We start from the raw sequence: 18,705 nt of genomic DNA, 5'->3' as shown, positions 1-18,705 counted from the left end.
TGAAGGGACCCCGTGGCGATTTCCACCACCTCTCTCTCCGCACAGCTTAACCTGCGCCTTCTGAGACGGACTCCGACATCGGGACTAGAGGCGATACACTCAGCCACCTTTTGGTTTTGGACTCGTTTGATTAATCAGCAGACCCCTGAGGTGGACGAAAGGAGAGGGGGGGGGGGTCCTCATTTCCCCCACCGCGGACCGAGGAGTTGTGTGTGTGTGTGTGCGTGTGTTTATGTGTTATACGCGTTGCTTGTAATGGGGAAAAGTGGACAGAGAAGTGGAATAGGACACGGGGGTTGCAGCTTGGTGAGGATGTGCACCACGCCGGGGATCCTGCTCCTCCTGGTGCTCGTGCACCGAGGAGTCGCTCAAGGTAAGGCTGGAGAGCGCGTCTTCTTGCACACCTTTTTCTTTAATACACTTTAATTGTTTCAGAGCGATAGAAGCTTTCCTTCATTGCCGAGATGCGGCTGTGTGCTAGAGGCGGCATGCCTGTCAGTAGGCGAGGAGGCAGAAGAAGCTCCAGCCATGGATGGCTTACTTTTTTGTTGTTGTTGCTGCTGTATTTACATTTAAATTGAGCTGATGAGGGCGATGCTTTACGGTCAGCGTCTCGAAGCGTTAAACCGTGTTGTGCATACGTGCGCGTTTCCCTGACCCGCTCGAAGTGTGCGGTGCCAACTGTAAGGCGAAACTCGCAGCCCACCTTTCCCTGTGAGGAACGACTAAATAAGCTAATTAATTTAGGACGATAGAAACGTACACGTTTTAACTGATACAGGCTGCGTACTACGTGAGGAAATATGGTCTCGACTCGCTATTGCGAACCACATAAATACGAATGTGACTGAAACAACTCCCGAAGTCCGTGTCCGAATTGAACAGTGCAGTGATTTTTTTGAACGGGTAAATGAGCTCCGAGCTTTCAGTTAAATTAAGGTGAAAACACTGTGAAGGGCAGGACTTGGACTCCACGATTAGCCGACTAATGTCTTTATTGCAGAGCGCTTCGCAGTATAGACGCGACGCTTCGCTGCCCGCATTGGAAAATTGATCAGAAGTCACAAACACTCACGGCCGCCAGACGCGTATAGAGGCAATTATACGCTGCAAACCTCACAACAACACAAAATAAAACCAGGAGTGCTCAGAACGAACGCGCTGCAAACATCACATGGGTGCAGTTGAAGATTAAATGCCACATCAAAGCACCATTATTGGCTCATAAAGAGAGTTCCTTATCAGTATTTAAAACACTAGACGACGAGGTGTTGTTTATTAGAGCCGCATTGGCACTGTAATCCCCCGGGGAAGTATAGCAGGCATATTAAAGTGATATTTCTGAGGAGTGACGTGCAGCCAAACGGTGGAGGATACCCGAGAGGTCTCGGTGCGGACTGAAGCCCGAATAACGAGCCGAACTTTCTGGCGTCTAGATATTATAATGTCCATGTTAGAGCTCTGTGCGAGCCACAATGTTGGCTGCTCCTCCGAAATGCTGACATATACAAAAATGTCTCTCTCTCTCTCTCTCACTCAGTAGAACTCGTGCCCTGTTAACGTTCATCCAAACGCATTACTGTCTAACCCTCTGTTGTTTTACCAAGTTGATTAATTCACCACTTTCCCCCTGTATGGCCTCAGTAACCTCAGAGGTTTGACCTTCTAACAGGCACTTACGGTGCGTGTCATCCTCTATTAATGTCTAAAAGTATAATATTCTAATATCCTATTAGGGCTCTGTGTTGCTTTAATCTTTAGCCTCTATTATATAACTAATATTCCATCTGAATGCCTCTCAGGGGATACAGTGGGCTGGCCAGTCCACACCACAGTGCAGTCAGTAAATTGGTGTCAACATTGCTGATCCGCCGAAGGTTTTTTTTGTGCTGAATTTGGGAAGTAATTGGACATGATGTTGCGGCCACCTTATTCTCTCGTTGCCCAGGGGAACAAGATTTCAGCAACACCCACCAATATTCATTATGACCGTTCTCTATAGGCTTACTGTTAAATCAATACATTGCAATTTAGGTACACGATTTGAGTAGGCTTTCACCAACCTCCGATAAATTGCAGCGTGGCAGTCAATTTGACTTTGGTGGAGAAATCTTATAATTGGAAACTAAAACTGTTGATGCTTTTCAGGCAAATTAAACTCCTCAATCTCTGTCCCCCCCCCCCCCCCCCCCCCTCCCCCCTTTTTAAAAGTTTGTATGTCTGGTCTTCTCCTAGTTTAGGCCTGTCTATTATGTTCCCTGTTTGTTGTTTCTCTCTTCCTCCCAACTTGACTCGTGCCTCTGAAGTTTAGTCTTTGTGTGTGAGGAGTCGCTCCATTAGTTGTTCTATTGAATGGGGAAAACACACAAACACATTGACCCAACTGTGGGGGGGTAGGGGGAGGGGGGCTTGCTCTGTGTACATAGCTAAACATAGCTAATCCTCTCTGTGCATCAGTGCTGGATTCAATTCCCACTCTATTCAGGTAGAGATTTTCCCTCAAATTACAAACTGTGTTTCTGTGGGCATTTTGTCTTTGAACGGAAAAACAAATGGTTGTTTTTAACCAAATGAATCTGCTCTTTAGTTCTACTCATGCCTCATTGAGTGTCTTATGGCCAGTTGTTGCCTCCAGTTTAATGCCGCTGTGGAATATGTGGTTTGGTGTGGTTTAATAGCTGAGTTTGTTATTGAGGTCGTTAGTAATTATGTTCATGGTGATGGTGTTTGTGGAAATGATGCTGGCACTGATGTGGATACAAATATTCAAAATGTTCAGATGTGAGAAAGGTTATTCCACACATATCCAAGTCATTCTACTCACTTTTTTTCAGCACTTAGTCATTTAATCTGGCATGTAGACATCTTGCTCCTATAGCTCTGCAGTGCTATAGAAACTGTGTTACACAATGGAAAAGTCTCTTGCACGCTCACGCACACTTGTGCGCACACAGACGCATGTGCCCTTACAATGAGAGGAGAGTGCGTAGTTGAGAACCTCTAATGCCAGCTTGAGTGCGTGTGTCCGCCTTCCGACTAAGGCCCACCCTCAAGCCTCTTGGCCTATTAAAAAGCCATTAGCTGAGCCCCCTAAATTTGATCTGGAATGAACGGGAGTGAAGATCACTCGACAAAGTCTGAGAAGTCCCCTTGTCTATTATACTGACTAAACTGCATTGTAGCCATGGTCTACTATTCAGCTGCTGAACAGTGTTCGTCTCAAACATTTGGTGTGTTTTTGCGATTTTTTTGTTGAGCTGTTGGGTTCTAGTTACACACACTCGCGTTTCTGTGGCATTTTGTGTTTCAGCTCGGAAACCCTTCTCTTTAAATTAAACAACTGTTTATTCTAAGATACCCTTTGCTCACTTAGTAGGTGTGTTTGTGTGAATCTGGTGGTGCAAAAGTTGTGTAGCTGTACTGATAGGGCTCACATGAGGAGTGTGTGTATTAACTTGGCAGCTTAGGGTTGTTCTCATAACTCCTGTAGTGTGTGTGTGTCACTGTGTGTTTCTGTGCACACATGTGTGACAGAAAAGTCTATACGTGGGAGTGTGATTTTGTACATGTGTGTGTCAACTTGGCATCATAACAGTGCTCCAGCAGAGCTCTCATGGTATTCTCTTGCATGTGTGTGTGTGTGTGTGTGTGTGCGTGCTCTTGGCATTATGATATTGCCAGAGCTCCCCTGCTGTCTCCCATTATGCTCTGATCCTGTCCCATGGTGCACTGCAGCCATCCAGGGTTCAGTGCTTGTGGGGGACGACGACTGGGAATTATTGGAACTAAACAGGCCAATTTGATTGGCCGCGCTACTCCAGCGAGCGCAATGCGATTGGCCGAGCAGGATTTATGTGGTCAATTTAATGCCATTTCTGTATCAGGGTGAGAGAGAGGGGAGGGGATAGAAAGAGTGAGAGAGGGGAAGGATGAATGGATGAGGAAGGGAGAGATCTCTCTGGGTGGTTTGTACCAGCTTTGATCACTCCACTAGGACTTGACAAGCTGACTGACTGCCATACACACACACACACACACACACACTCACACACACAGACACAGACACACACTCGCACACACAGACACACACTCACACACAGCAAGATAGTTCTGCAGTCAAACAATGCTGCATTCTGTCTGCGTTCTCTGCGTGTGTGTTTGAGAGCATATAGTGCGTGCGTTTGTGTGTGTGTGTGTGTGCTCAGCCAGGCGTTCACAGGAGTGTGTGAAAGGAAGTCTTTGACTGTGTCTGGGGTTGTTTTGTATAGAAGACCCTCCTGCTGCTAGCAGCAGCCTAGTGGTGGCAGATTCCCCTCACCCTCTCTGCCTTCTTTCTTTTTTTAAATATATTTTTTAATTCTTGTTCCTCATCCGTACATTTTATAAACCCTATACTTTAAGTGTGAGCAGTGTTTATACATTTTTCCGGCCACCTTCTTCTGTTAGCTGCTGAATGTTTTTTTCTCTCTCCTTGCCTGTTCATCCATTCACTCAGTCGATTTAATGCTGGACCTTCTGTATCCAACAACATTTGTGTGCATATTATATATACGGTTTACTTGGAACACATAGCAATTACAGCTCGGCCTATTTCAAGAATCAAGAGCCGGAACGTGGGTTGTTTGTGAAGCGGCAAAGAGAAGTTTTTGCAGGCATGTTTTTCTTTGAGGAAAGCAGAGATGAAATCCGATTTAGAAGACGCAAGTGTGGTTTTGAAAAGGCTGTGTCGACAAAGTGCGTCACACCGCTTGCACCATTTGCTATCTCTCCCCCTCTGCAGGGGAAAACCCGGGATGTAACTTAAGAATGCGTCCTTCTGTGTGTGTGTGTATGTGTGTGTTTGTGTGTGTGCATTTGTGTCTTTGAGCGTGTATGTTTACTCGAAAGACGGGCTGAGCTGGAGAAAAGAGGAGAAAGAGCAAGGAGAAGCTAAATGTTCTGAAACTGATTCCCAGCGTCTCCTGCTGTTAGGCCTAATTCCTTCTCGAGTTTCATGTAAAGATCTGGAATTATGAATTTTTCATGGCCTGTGAAACCTAAGGCCTCATTTGGGGCTCTCATTTCCAGGCTTTTTGTTTCAGTTAGTAGTGTGTGTGTGTGTGGGGTGGGTGTTCTGAGAGAACGCAGTTTGTACCCAATCAATGGCCTACTATATAGTTCCCACTGGTCCCATGCAGTCCTGCACTGCAAAAAATGTAAAACCTATTTAGTCTTTTTAACCACAGATTTAGATGTACTCTTACTTCATTATCTTTAAAGTCCCATTATTAAACCACACTGCAAGATAATAACACAATGGAGTATTGCAGTAAATGAGCTGCTTGATCACAATCATAGGAGGGAATTCACATCATCGTGGAACAGCTAGTTCACAGAAGAATCCCAAAATATTATTTTCGACAAGCTAACTGTGAATTCTCTTGTCATTTATTCAGCTATACAGCCGGGAGAAGCAGGGCGTCTTTGATTCCCATAGTAAACAGTTGGACTCGGTGAACTGAAGCCACCGTGTGCCAGGCCACAGATTTTTGTACCGTTGTCCATCGTCTCAATTCCTCTTTCCTGTCATTTGTCCCCGTTTCTCTGTCCTGCTTTCTCTCCTTCCCATCTGCTACACTCTGCTTGCCTCTCTCACTTTTTTGCCCCCTTTTATTATTCTCTTCTTCTGCTCCCGTCTCTCACCACGCTGTCCCTTTTCTCTAGTTAGATTTACACTGCTTAATTAGAGTGTGGCCCAAACAGTGGACATATTGTTGTGCATCTGAACGGGGCCCACAACCAGCTGGAGATGTGTGTTTGCGTGTGTGTTGTGTTTGGTCACAGAAACATGGTGGAAACATATCAGTCACACACACGTCGTTTCAATACAGATAGATGGAAAGAAAAAAGGGAAGGCAAGGAGACAGGTATAGAAATGGAGCTCCACACCATGCCAGCTGCTCTCCATTGAAATCTCACCCCGTATCTCTTTTTTTAAGGCCTTGCTTCTATCCACAGCCGGCAGCTTAGGCTTTTCATGGTCTATATATTCTTTTTATTTGATACCGTAAAACCTCCAGTAAATAGCCCGGGCTGGTTTACTTGCTTCAAAACACAATGTGCAACACACTGCTTATTGAAGACAGGCGATTACCGGAGAAAGTTTTTTTCTTTCCTTTCTGTGTGTGAAGAAACCGACGTCTGCTTCTTCAGCTTTATCCCCCCCTGTGTCTTCCTGTGTCTGTCTCTGACACTTTGTTTGGATTAATGCCAAAGCACCAATCTGCTGCGTCTCCAAGATTCTTTGCTCGTGGCACTCGTATTAATGAAAGGCTGCAAATTTGGTGATGTATGTATCATTGTTGAAGTATATTCAGAGATTGCTGCAGTTTGCTACACCTTTATGAGCCAGGGCACTGCACAGGTGTCCCCCTCTTAAAGACACACAAATGCAAAAACAAACATTTCTAAGTGTGTGTGCGCCGTCCGAAAGAACAATTCCTCGAGTGCAGACACACGACCAGCAGATGGGCGCTTTGGCTGAGTGGTGTGTTTGTGTGAGCAAGAGAGTCTTATTTGTGTCACCATGAATATGTAATTAATCTCCCATTGACAAAAGACGACGTGCCTCAGCAGGGGGTCCACGAGGCTGGGACCCCGGGTCCTTTTGTTTCCACTGAAAGCTTGTTATGGGCATTGTCCTGTTTAGAGAGAGTGAGATAGAAGAAAGACAAGAAAGCAAAGAGGGACACGTTTAAGAGAAGATCTTATAAGGAATGGAGAGAGCGAAATAGAATGAAGTCGGAGAAGAAAAAGAACTAAAAGGGAGTTTTTTTTTCTTCTTTTTTTTTGGTTGAGAATTTGACATTCACGCTCCTTTTTGATTGAAAACAAAGCTGCACTGTAAAAGCCTATTCAACTCCTGGTTGAGGGAGGATTGGGAAGAGGAGGAGGAGGGAGTGAGGGGAGCGAGTGAGCAAACGGGCTGAACGGCGTTTGGAAGCCGCCTGAAGGATTAGTCTTTCTCTTCTTCGTATCTTTCGCCACTACATCCTCTCTTCCTTCCTGTTTTTCCTCTCCAGCTCTCCTTTCTACATCTCCCCTTTTTACTTTAGCCCTTTTTCCTCTCCTTCACTCTTTCTTGCTCCTTCAATCCTCCCTCCCTCCCCTCTAACAGTAACCCCCCCTCCTCTCTTGCTCTCTTCGTGCCAAAACTGTCTGGTAATCTAGTGGTCCATCTGAAAGAATATGCAAAAAACCTGAAACCATAATTACTATAATCACCACTGTAACTTTTTACCTCCTAGGCTTACGTCTACACTCTGCACACATTCGCGCACACACACGCAACCGCACACGCACATGCAACCGCACACAGGTTTTGCCTGTTTTGAAAGAGTACATTGTAATTCTGTAGGATGCCGTGAAAAAGGGGATTTAGCATGTCTTGTTGCCTGTTCTCCTGCTGTAGACATGATGTAATTTACTGTCGTGTACCTTGTGTAGGCTTAGCAAAACAAGGGACTAACACACACACACACACACACACACGCAGACAGGCAAGAATGCACAAAATCGACAGAAACATTCAGTTGGAGTTTCTAGTGTATGATCGGTACAAAGGCACAAACACACTGTGTTGTAGACTTGCTTATGGTACAAGTCCTTTCACTTATTTTGACTCTACACCGGCTGTAATAAGGAACCCGGTATATTTTTCTCCGCGGGTGACAAGATTACGTGTAAGCAGTTTGCTTTGATTCATTTGAGCACAGCATTCTAAGTGGCTAATGAATATGGGCAGTACTTTGCTGAGAAGGCACGTTTGTGTGTCCGTTGTGTGGATGTGTGTGGATGAAATATCACATTGTTATTTTCCAGAATTATCCATGCACACAGCGCTTTTTTTCTCCCCTTGCTACTCCCCCAGAGGAGCACAGGTAGGAAGACACTGTAGGTGGAGAGAAAGCGCAGAGAATAATGACTCTCCACTGTAAAAAAAAAGGAAAAAAATCTTGCTTCCTGAAATCTTTTGTTCTGCGGAGAAAAAAAGCGATTGTTAGGGGTGAAAAAAGCAGGGAATCAGAAGAGCCAGGCAGAGGCAATGCTGAACGAGTGGGAGGGAGATAGATAGTGTGACTTGGATATGGGGACATCAAGCGCGGGAGCGAGATAGGGAAAGACTGCGGGGTTGGTAATTAATCACAGAGAGGGAAGAAATTTGATGAAATACCGCAGTGAAAAAGGGACAGCTGAATAATTTCACTCCACTTTAATTTACAGTCATACAGAAACTTTGGTGTTTGCGTCACCCAGGTTTTGCCACTAGAGGTCAGAGGCAATGGGATACAGACTTGATCTAAATAAACAGATTAGGTCCAGAAGAGCAAGTTGTAAGTGTTTATTGGTCTGTGAACATCAGGAAATACAGATAGATACCGTCGCTGTGAGCTGCAGTGCTGATTTCCAGTAATAATTGTGTGCATGTCATGTGATTGAGAAAAGCATTCAGAAGCCTCTCCTTTCCTTCGACAGGACAAAGGGACAATGTGCCTGCCTGCCCAAGGCGAAGTGCAAAAAACTGAACTGTTGAAACTGTAAAGTCTGGTTTACTTTGCTCAATGAGAGCTACATCCGGACTAAAGACAATAGCTGGCTTGACAAAAAGAACCCCCCAAAAAAAGTTAGCTTTCCTTGGACTGCGAGTCCGTCGACGAACACGTCTGAAGAAAGTTTGGTCTGTGACTGGAAGCTACCAGTTGTGTAGGAGTTTTTTTTTTTTTTGCATGATAAAAAATGGATCAGCCCATTGTCTGTGGGTTTGGTTGCCTTTGTTTCTGTATGAAAAGAGAGAGAGAGTGAATTTATTCATCACTTGTTGCCAAAGTCGGACTGCACAGAATAGATTGTTTTCCTGCAGGTTCTACTTCTACATTACCATGGTGTGCACTTCATACCTTGAGGTTTATTGCATGCTTTTTGAATGTCTTTGTTTGGTGCACAGAGCTTGTTGTGCAGGTTTTTCCTATAGAGAAATCACTTCAATATTGAGAGGAATAAGGAAAGTGCAATATGAATAAAAACATGACCGGTCACTCTGGTATTGGTATCATATTGAAGGGAAATGCAAACAGACTTTGAGCACTTCACTTTTGAGCCCTACTTCATGTGCAGATTCTTCAAAACACAGTATAACAAAACTGACCAGATGGACAGCATAAATAACGAAAAGCATATTTATTTTTGAAATAAATTCAGTTTAGATTAAAAAATAAGACTAAAATGTATATTTTCATTTGCTAATACATCAAGACACTAAAAGCCTTTTATTCAGTGGCCTAAACAATCCAGAGAGTCAACTGTTTGCCACCAACTTTAATAAGCACAGAGTCAGCTGCTGGTGCAGATAATCAGATATTACTTTTGGGGGAAACACTGTTTCCAAAGAGGCTTAAACTAAACGGGGTGATGATGAGGTCAATGGATTAAAGCTTTAAAGTTGTTTTGAATGATTGGGAGATTTAAGATCTTCTCTCCACCAACCTCTGAGTGAAAGTCATGTTTTATTATGGGCGCTTCATTGTGACTCAGCAGTGCAGCTATTAAAGTACAGACCCACTGCCTTGTTTCGTGCATTTTCAGATAGGCTACGCTTTGTTTTCATTGATTCTCTCCCACACAAACTGTGTGTGTGTGTTCAAGTACAAATGACTTGTGTGTGCTAACTTGTTAGCTGTGCTCTTCTGATCTGAGCCCTCTGGCCCTCCGGGCTGTATTGTCTCACAACATTTATCAATGTTTATTGAAAATAAACCTTTGGATTGAGCCAAAAAAAAAATCTCTCTCTTTCAATCTTACTCCCGCTGCTTGGCATGTTTTAAATCCCCATCCTCAAGGATTTCTGTAAGGCTACCGTAGTAGTTTTCCACTGCTTTTTTTCATTTGTTTTTTTGCGCTTAAAGTTAATTGTAGCTCATTATGCAGTTTCTTGGAGGAGATCAGTAGAATTGTACAGTGTTTTTCATAATGCAGCCCTCTAAGTGCCACTTTGATGCTTATATTTTGGTGACCATTTATGCTCAAAAAGGACACAAGCTTTGTGTGATTCTAAAGATGAACATGGCGAAATGAAGGGATGACATAAGGACACTAGTTTGTTCCTCGCGAATAATTAACATCTTAACAATTTTCCTTTGATATTCTTGTGTAAACTACAGTTCTCTTGAGGTGTCCCATCATTATCTGTGTTTTTGGGAAAGATGGAGATTGCTGCTCCCTGCTGTGATCTGACAGCTGATGAAATCTAGATGCAATTCAATATGGAAGTTTCACACACACATGCTTGATCTGAGAGGTTTCGCAATGACATGTCATGAAACGTTAAACAAAGGAGGAAATAAATTGGCCACATATGTACGAAACAGACATTTTCCTCTTTCAAATGTTGTCTGTACACTGTGTTTATAATTCTTCATTCTTTAGTAAGTAACATGAGTAAAAACAAGACACAATTCCTGGTCTTTTACCCAATGAATTTACAGTGGTACTTTGATGTTGTAAACAACTTAGTCATAATGAGGAGCACTATTTTATTCTGCAGCAGCACTGCTTTTAATCAGAAGGGGGTTAGACATATTGTTTTCCCAGCATCATTTAGCTCTAATGAATGCATTTCTTGTTACAACATCAGAAAGCTCTTTATCTTGCAGATGTTAAACTAACTTGTATGTCTTTAGAAAACAAGTTGATAATAAAACAAGTATGAAGAGCCTTTTTCTAAACAAATGATTGCTGGTTTTGGATGATGTAGTTCTGGAGTCACTTTCCCTAATGACGGAAGTGAACGCCCACTGCAGATGATTAAATCCAAAATAAAAGTAGTGTGGCACATTTTATGGAGAAATATAATTGACTTAATTTCATTATGGTGATGATTTTATGAAGATAATCTTTTCCACCACTTAAAGGCAGAGTTGGTGATATTTTAAAACCAGCAAGAGTACGATGGATAAAAAAATCCTGCCCAGTGTTGCCAACTCTTTTCCAGCTCCATAAGTTGCTAAATCTAGCAAGAAAGTCGCCAAGTCTGCAACACTGACAGCCCGTCCCTTCGAAGCCATTCCCCGAAAATGATTTCATTATCATCATGAATGTAAACAACAAACGTGGATATTGTTGGTACTCACAGCTGTTGAACTAGCAGCTTGTGGAACACTCGGGTAACAACCAATGAGAGTAGGGACAGAATACGTGAAGGTAGACCGTTTTAACAAATGTTTCAAAAAATGTTTTTGAAGAAGACCAACACACACCTTTAAGCACTTTGAGTCTTCACATGTCAAATTGAAAAATGGTGTGTTTTGTATTAGGACAATTTTGTCTTGAGGAATTGTTTTTTGTTTGTGGGTGCGAGCTCTTGAGTCTTATTGCAATTTTTTGGGGCCTTTGTTTCATTCTCAGCTCACAACAAAGCCCCAGCTGAGCTGTCTCTTCACAGACATAATAGAAACGATCTCTTCCTGATAGTCCCAGCAGTGAGGGAAGTTCATTTTACACAACTTGCAGAGCCCATGATTTAATGAAGTGCAGCAAAAGATCACAATGAACCACAGGTGTTTTCATATCTGCGGATGTAATCCAGCACCTTTCAGAGGGTTTTAGACTCAACTGTTCACCTCCACCAGATATTCTTGCTTTTTTTTGTTGTTCTTTTTATTTATTTTTGTTGCCATCATCATCACCTCCCCGAGGCACAGCTGGTGTAGTGGTGCAGTAACGGTTTTCAGCACACAAACTGGCTCACTGTCCAATGACATGTGGCTCAATTGGCCTGCCAATACCGGGACAACACACACACACACACACACACACACACACACACACACACACACACACACACACACACACACACACACACACACACACAGTATACTAAGGGACAAGTGTCTCTGCCCTGTTGAACACTAGCATACAAGGGGGTTTCCAGACATGGCAGCCAACACACACACACACACAAACTCACTCACACACAAACACACACATAATGGCACTGGATGGTTAGTTTGGCAATTAAAGTAGGCGTGTGGACAGACACTGTGTCTCCATATGCAGTAGCTGTTGTGCCCTTGGCAGGTTTGGTATATCCTGTCACCCTCTAGACCATGACTGATATTTTAGCAGTTGGGAGTTTCAGAAGGGCGGGCAAAGCCACCTGTACTGTTGTAGCAATTCCTTACATTGAAAGTTGAATGCCTGTTTTGGGATTGTGGTTGTCATAATATGGTGATATAGCTTCAATGTTGTCTTTTCCTGGGCTTACAGTACGTCATCTGATTTTATGAATAGCACAGAAGACATCATACAACAGTTTTCACAGGCCGAGTATTGTACTCCTTGTGAAAAGTCAACTGAACCTTGTGTACAAATTGGTGAAATGCTCCTTTTTAAAGGTTTTGTCTATTCTTAAAACATCAAAAGTCATCAGAAATTCTTTTTGGATTCTTGGGGGTAAATTGAGTCATGTTCCAGTTGTTCCATTTGAGAGTAAAAATATATTTAGATAAATACAGAAGTTATAAGAACAATAGAAATAAGAAATTATGTCAAAATGTGTACTACAATATTGCACTACAATATAACAACAATACATATATATATATATATATTTAAGAAAGATATACAAATATGTCTACTAAAATATATAACAGTAGTATAAGAAAAAATTGGATCTATGATTAAGTGTTAAAATACAGGACTAGTATAAATAACATTACATTACTGGAAATGTACAGTATTAATGCCAAAGTAAATCAGAGTATTGGACAGTTCAATTATTGCACATGTTATAAAGTTATTGTACAGTTAAGTCAGAATTGTTCAGTTTATATATAATAAGTAAATGGTGGTGTTATAGCTGCTGATAGGGGTTAAACAAATCCAAGGGCCAGTCTATTGACTCAGTGTCTGGCACTCGGAAAAAGGAGACTAATGAGACATTTGGTCCAAAATATTTTGATGTTTGAATTTGTCTGCAAGTTAAGACACCTATCCTGTTTTGGATCATAATGGTGATGTTAACATGAGATTTAGAGCGACCAAGCCATTTACCTCAATGCTTAGTTGGGGGAAAAAGAAGGTAAACGGTGTTGCCATGGGCTTGTTAAAGTACCCATCCTTTTTAGGGATTCATAATCAACCTTGGCATCTCACCAGCATACTATAGAGCACTACATCAGACCTGGACATCTACCTCAAATAGATTGGTTGCAACTGTTAACAGCTGCACACAATTTCAATTGTTGCCTACTTGTTGAAATGTGCTTCATGGCTTGTCCTCTGTGGCAAGTAGCCATCTGAGATCTATGAATTTAACATTTTGAGCCAGTGACATCATGTGTATGGGGTTACTTTTTTCTGTGAGCAGATGAATGAGCGAGAGACTTGTGTCAAAGCAGGGTTATTTCACCACATCAGAAGAACAGGAAATACATGTCTGTGAGCCCCCCTTCGCTTTCTCCTCATCTCTGTGCTCATCTCTGTTTCTCTTTTACACGGTCTCCTCTTCAATCCCTCTCATCTTTCTCTAGTTTGGGCCGGGTTTCTTCCCTTCTCTCCTTCATTTCTTTCTTCCTGTTTTCCTTCCTTCCCTCCTTCCTTCCTGGGGGAAAGGGAGATTTAAACTTGAAACAAAAGACACAAGGAGGGAAACTTTGCAGAAACATTTGAAGTGTTTTTCCCCTTCTCTGATCTGAGAAATGTCATCCACACCCAAGGAACAGTTTCAAAAGAAGCAGAAAGTAGCTGACTAAAGCCAGACAATGCCCACGGCTCTCTCTAGCTCCTCCAAATCCTTGTATTGTTGCTGTGGTTATTTGTGTTGCCTCTTCCTCTGGGCCCCTCCAGGGTTTTTGTTTATCTCCGCTCAGTGCTGAGGTCTTGTCAGAAAATGAGCGCAGGGCTGCTGTTTTGGCCCCAGGTCAAGTCGTAACTCACAAAAGTTTATGTTGTAGTTTGAAAATGAACCGAAACTCACAGCTAATGACAAACTTGTCAGTTAGTTCTGTGTTCAAATTTTGTGTGTGTGTCCCCCGGATTTGTAGAAGCATCTGCACTGTTTTGCTGTGTTCATTCAGGAGTGGGGAGCTGCAGGAGGGAGAACATTGCCAACCATGAAATGGAAACATTACCTGCTGAACAGACAGCAAGTCACTCATCTTGAGTATCCTGAAATCACTTCTAGTTAGAGAACCATGAATATAAAGCCTCTTGCAGGCCGTTATGGATGTCATCCTTGCATGGCACCAGCTTACGATGTATTAACCATGACATACTGAAAATACTCCACGCCATATTGCCTTTTTATGGAGGCGATCCTAAATAGGAATTTGATTGTTAAATTTATTTTCTGTAAATGAGCCAAAGAGAGTGACTGAGCACGGCATTAAGTTTTAAGTGTTCGAGAGCAAATGTGTCACTTCTCGTTTAATCTCTGGCTGAAAGGCACCTATGTAGCGGGATTCAATAAGGAGCAGTCCTCCTCACTGTGCTGCTGTACAGTTTAAGTCCTTTAAGCTTTTAGTTCCATCACTTTTGGTCTTTAGAGCAGAAGAGGAGAGGTGTGTCAGATGAATTATTTACAGAGCACGGAGTTAAGATAACAAAATGCTTCAGGGTTTCAGACAGACTGGTGCCATACGGGTTATACAGACGTTGCAGCGACCTGTGCATTCGAGATCTTAGGTGAGGGAAATAGCAAAGTCCTGATATCTTGAATTATACCCTAAAGGGCCTATTCATTAAACAACAAAAGATATTTTATTAAGCCACATCGAACCATGTAAAGAGTTTTCATCCCACAATGAGTAATCATTTCAGTAAAATATGCGTCTCTTAGATTTCTGCTTTCACCTTAAGGCGATCGTGGTGGGCAGAATTTCGACTGTGGCACTCACACAACAGAACATTTACAAAACAAGGTCTATGGATTATCTAGAGCAATTAGGGTATTGAACTTTGCGAAGAGATGCTTCTATTGGATTTTCTAAATATATTCTTTCTAACGAAAATGTGTTGCATTGCAGACATTTCATGGACAGATGCTGCAGTTGTAGTCTTAGTCCTAGCACTGCAGACGTCACAATGGTTGCAGAAGTTTTTCCTCAAGGAAATGCCACAGAGCTTCAATAGTATCGGGTCGATAGGATGGCTAATGAAAAACAAGGTAACCACTTTAAAGTTGAGACGCCTTTTGAACTTCAGTCTTTTTTAAAGTGGTATTTCAGGTGAGGGTTCCCCTACTTTGTCTCCAGTCGATATCTAAACAAGACCCTCTAATCTGTGGAAACAAAACCAATTGTATTCAGGTTTTTCCAGACCAAGTGTTGCAACCAATTTGCCTGTAGAAAATCAATCAAGGCAGATTTACCGTTTGCCCCATGTTGGGTACATACAATTGTTTAACACACACACACACACACGCGCGCACAAATGTCTCGGAGGTCTGCTTAAGTAGACATTTAATCATCGAGGACCTTTTGCTGCTGGCTGCTTCATTGAGTGGATCAGGCACACATATACACACATCTTGGTGTTGTACACACACACACACACACACACACACTGTCGCGTGGCAGTGTATTGATTTTCAGTGTTGATCTTGTGCTGTTGGTTAAACAAGACAGTAATAATGGAGCAACATTGTTTAGTCTGCTTATTAAACTGTGACTGACCGACATTGATTGCTGTCTTCTGTTTTGTGAATGCGTGTATATATAATATATGTGTGCGACTTTGACTTTGGGGGATGAGTGTAGGTGTGGGTGTCTAGGTGTGTGTGTGTTTGTAGCTAGCCTTGAGAAAGAGGAGGAGTAACTATGGCAGGCAGGAAAGACTGAGCTTCTTTCACTACCTGCAGAACATATGGAGAAAGGAAAGAGTGCAGAAGACAGCGAGAGCGAAAGACAGAATTAGTGAGAGGTAACTAGTCACTGAGGTGTTTGACAACACTGTCAAGAGGCAGAACTTAGTGAGACGGACACCAGATGAGAGAGAATGAGGACTAGAGGGTTGCTAAAACAGGGTGGGAGAGGGAAGGGAGGAGCAGATGAAAAGAAAGGAAAACGCAGGAGGTAAGGGGGAGAAGCCGCACGCTACATTTCAAGGCCTTTCTCAACTTCAGGAGCACTATTTTAGTCACATTTCATATCTGCACGTCTTACACAGATCTATAAAAATCGCTGCTGCATCACTCATATATCTGATTCCTAAAATAGTGCTGTTTTATGTCCTAGAGCTACAGCTGGAGTGAAATGTGGCCCTGATCTATATATTTCACAAGTAATTGGTCCGGAGCTATTTCTCAAATATCAAACAGATTGAGCATTTATTGAATAAATATCACGTTTTCCTTTTTTTTCTTTTTCGTCCCATATCAACCCAGAGGCAAATCTTATCCAGACAGAAAAACATGAACTCTAGATTTGAGGTTCTAATGAACAAATTAAATGATTTTACTTCCTGTCATGAATGGTGCTGAAGTGTTTCAATACATCTTCAAAATGGTTAACATATGACTTAAGTATAAACTGCATTCAGGTGCATTCATGAAGTGCTATCATGTGTGCTCCAACATAATTAATTGAGCGCTGTGCATTTCCAGTCATAACAAGCTGTTTTGATATTACGCAAGGTTATGGCTAAAGCCCTTCAAGCACCCATGAATTATTCATGATAACTTGATATTGAAATTGGTCATTTGTTTCCGTGCCAAAGCACTGTGAAAGGAGAAGTACAGAATGCTTTAGCACCCAATAAGCATCAATATGTTTTGAATTGACACTGGGAGCATCTAATATTAGGTACGTTTCATGGTAATGAACAGACACTCTGAAGCACCTCGGACACTTCAGCGCTCCTCACATCTCCGGCTCAGCGGTTGAATTGGTTTCTCTGAGAGGGAGATGCTTGGTCTGCATTTTCTGGTCTATCGTTAAAGCTCTTCCTGTTAGCACACACACACACGCACGGTTGCAGGCACATGCAGTAATGTCCGCCGCAAGCCTACACACACTTTGGTATGCATATACATGAGCAGACACACATTCACAGCATAGCGACTCTGCTTGTTCTCATTTCCTATGAATTTTGGATATAGGGCAATGTGATTGTCTTTTAAATGGAAATAAGTGGCTTATAGCTTTTTCCAAAAATATGAACAAACTCAAAAGAGCTGTCTGTTTGAATTCAATGGTTGCGTTTATTTGAAATATTGGAAATGAATGCTCCTCGAAAGAAAAGAATATATTGTTATAGCTATACTTTGGCGGTTCAGTGCAATTTCAGTTTTTAAATCATAAAAGGGGCTCAGCGTGAAAATGTGCCGCTGATGCAAACAACATTGCTCGGAGCCGTTTCTTGTACATCTTGAGCTGTTTGGGAGGCTGCTCCATTTTCCTTCTTTCTCACTAGCTCATTCTCTTGTCCTGTCCTCACTTCCTTTCTTTATTTCCACCGTTTCAGCGTTTTCCCTCCTCCAGCCGCGAAAGGCCAGAGGCACCGTCCCCAGGGGGGCAGTGGGGATGTTTGTGTGTGAGATAGTTCAAGATATTGTGAATATGCAGAAGTGTCTGAGAGAGAAAGATAGCGAGAGTCTGAGAAAGGGATTGTGTGTCCCCTTGTGTTGGTTTGTGTGCACCACCGTTCCTCAGGCTCTCTAATTGGGACACGGGTTCCGTCTGTGCTGTGCACCAACCATTTTGATGTAAGTCCCACATGAGCATCGCTGTAAATCTTGATAATGGTATTAAGCTTGTTGAGCCGGTCTGGGACTTTAGCCTGCAGTGTGCGCATGCAGACACGCGCGTGCCGTGCACACACACACACGCACACACACACACGAGCACAGAGTGGCTTGGGCACTGCCTATTAATGTTGGGAGGACCCTCATGCTCATATACTGTACACTGTAGTCCAAACTCTGCCCATTACCGTTGCACAGACGGACCTTTGTGGCACTTACGACAGCTGACTACCTGCTATAAATGTATTTCAGAGAGCCATGGGGATATATATATACATACATACACATGCATACTGCACTTCCAGAAATGCAACATTGAGCTCAGTCCAAAGTTAACGGCTTCATGCAAAATCAAAGTGCTGAATGTGTAATACATCAGCACATTGCAGACATATTTGGGGTAGGAGAAAGTACTTCAGCAGCAGCAGCTAATTAAAATGCACATCTAAATGATGTGACGGTCAGATAAAAAGTGAAACAGCACTCTATGCTATAGAGGCGGTTAGACGTGTTCTTTTGTTGAAAGTGTCACAGCAATAGGTATCGTCCTGTCAGCATATGCAGTGGGCGACGGAGCGAAATTACGGCATGTCTTGATTGGTTTGAGCAGCTGTATTTGTACAGTGAAGGTACTGAGAAAGTTACGCCACCTCAGCAGGTTCCAGACATATTGAGGCTAGTGGGAGACATCATTTTATTTGAAGCCTCTGCCTTCCAACTCGGTGGTTTTGTAGTTTTTTGGAGACAATTGATCCAAAACAGCATGATAGCTGTAACTATTATCAGTGCAAATGAAAGTGGAGAAGTGTCCTGCGCTGTTTTACAAAACCCATAAAGAAGTGACTTGAAATGAAGGTGAACCAAGTTCATCTGCATTGAAGAGGAGTCGCATTATACCATCCAGCTGGCTGACTCTGTCGCTTGTTTTT

The 18,705-nt window shown here is 42.6% G+C and overlaps 1 protein-coding gene across 1 annotated transcript in view; it reads left to right on the top strand.

Moving 5' to 3' along the window:
* The first annotated feature begins 238 nt into the window (after positions 1-238).
* Positions 239-18,705, top strand: part of LOC306697591 (netrin receptor UNC5C-like) — a 167,796-nt gene continuing 149,329 nt past the window's right edge. The window contains exon 1 of the mRNA XM_079161593.1: positions 239-373. Within this exon, the coding sequence (XP_079017719.1) occupies positions 256-373 (118 nt within the window). The 5' untranslated portion in view covers positions 239-255. The remainder of the gene's footprint in view (positions 374-18,705) is intronic.

The sequence above is a fragment of the Pholis gunnellus genome (assembly GCF_910591455.1).
Source record: "Pholis gunnellus genome assembly, chromosome: 6".
NCBI classification, from domain to species: Eukaryota; Metazoa; Chordata; class Actinopteri; order Perciformes; family Pholidae; genus Pholis; species Pholis gunnellus.
The sequence above is the reverse complement of the archived record's forward strand: the minus strand, read 5'-3'. Positions and strand labels throughout refer to the sequence as shown.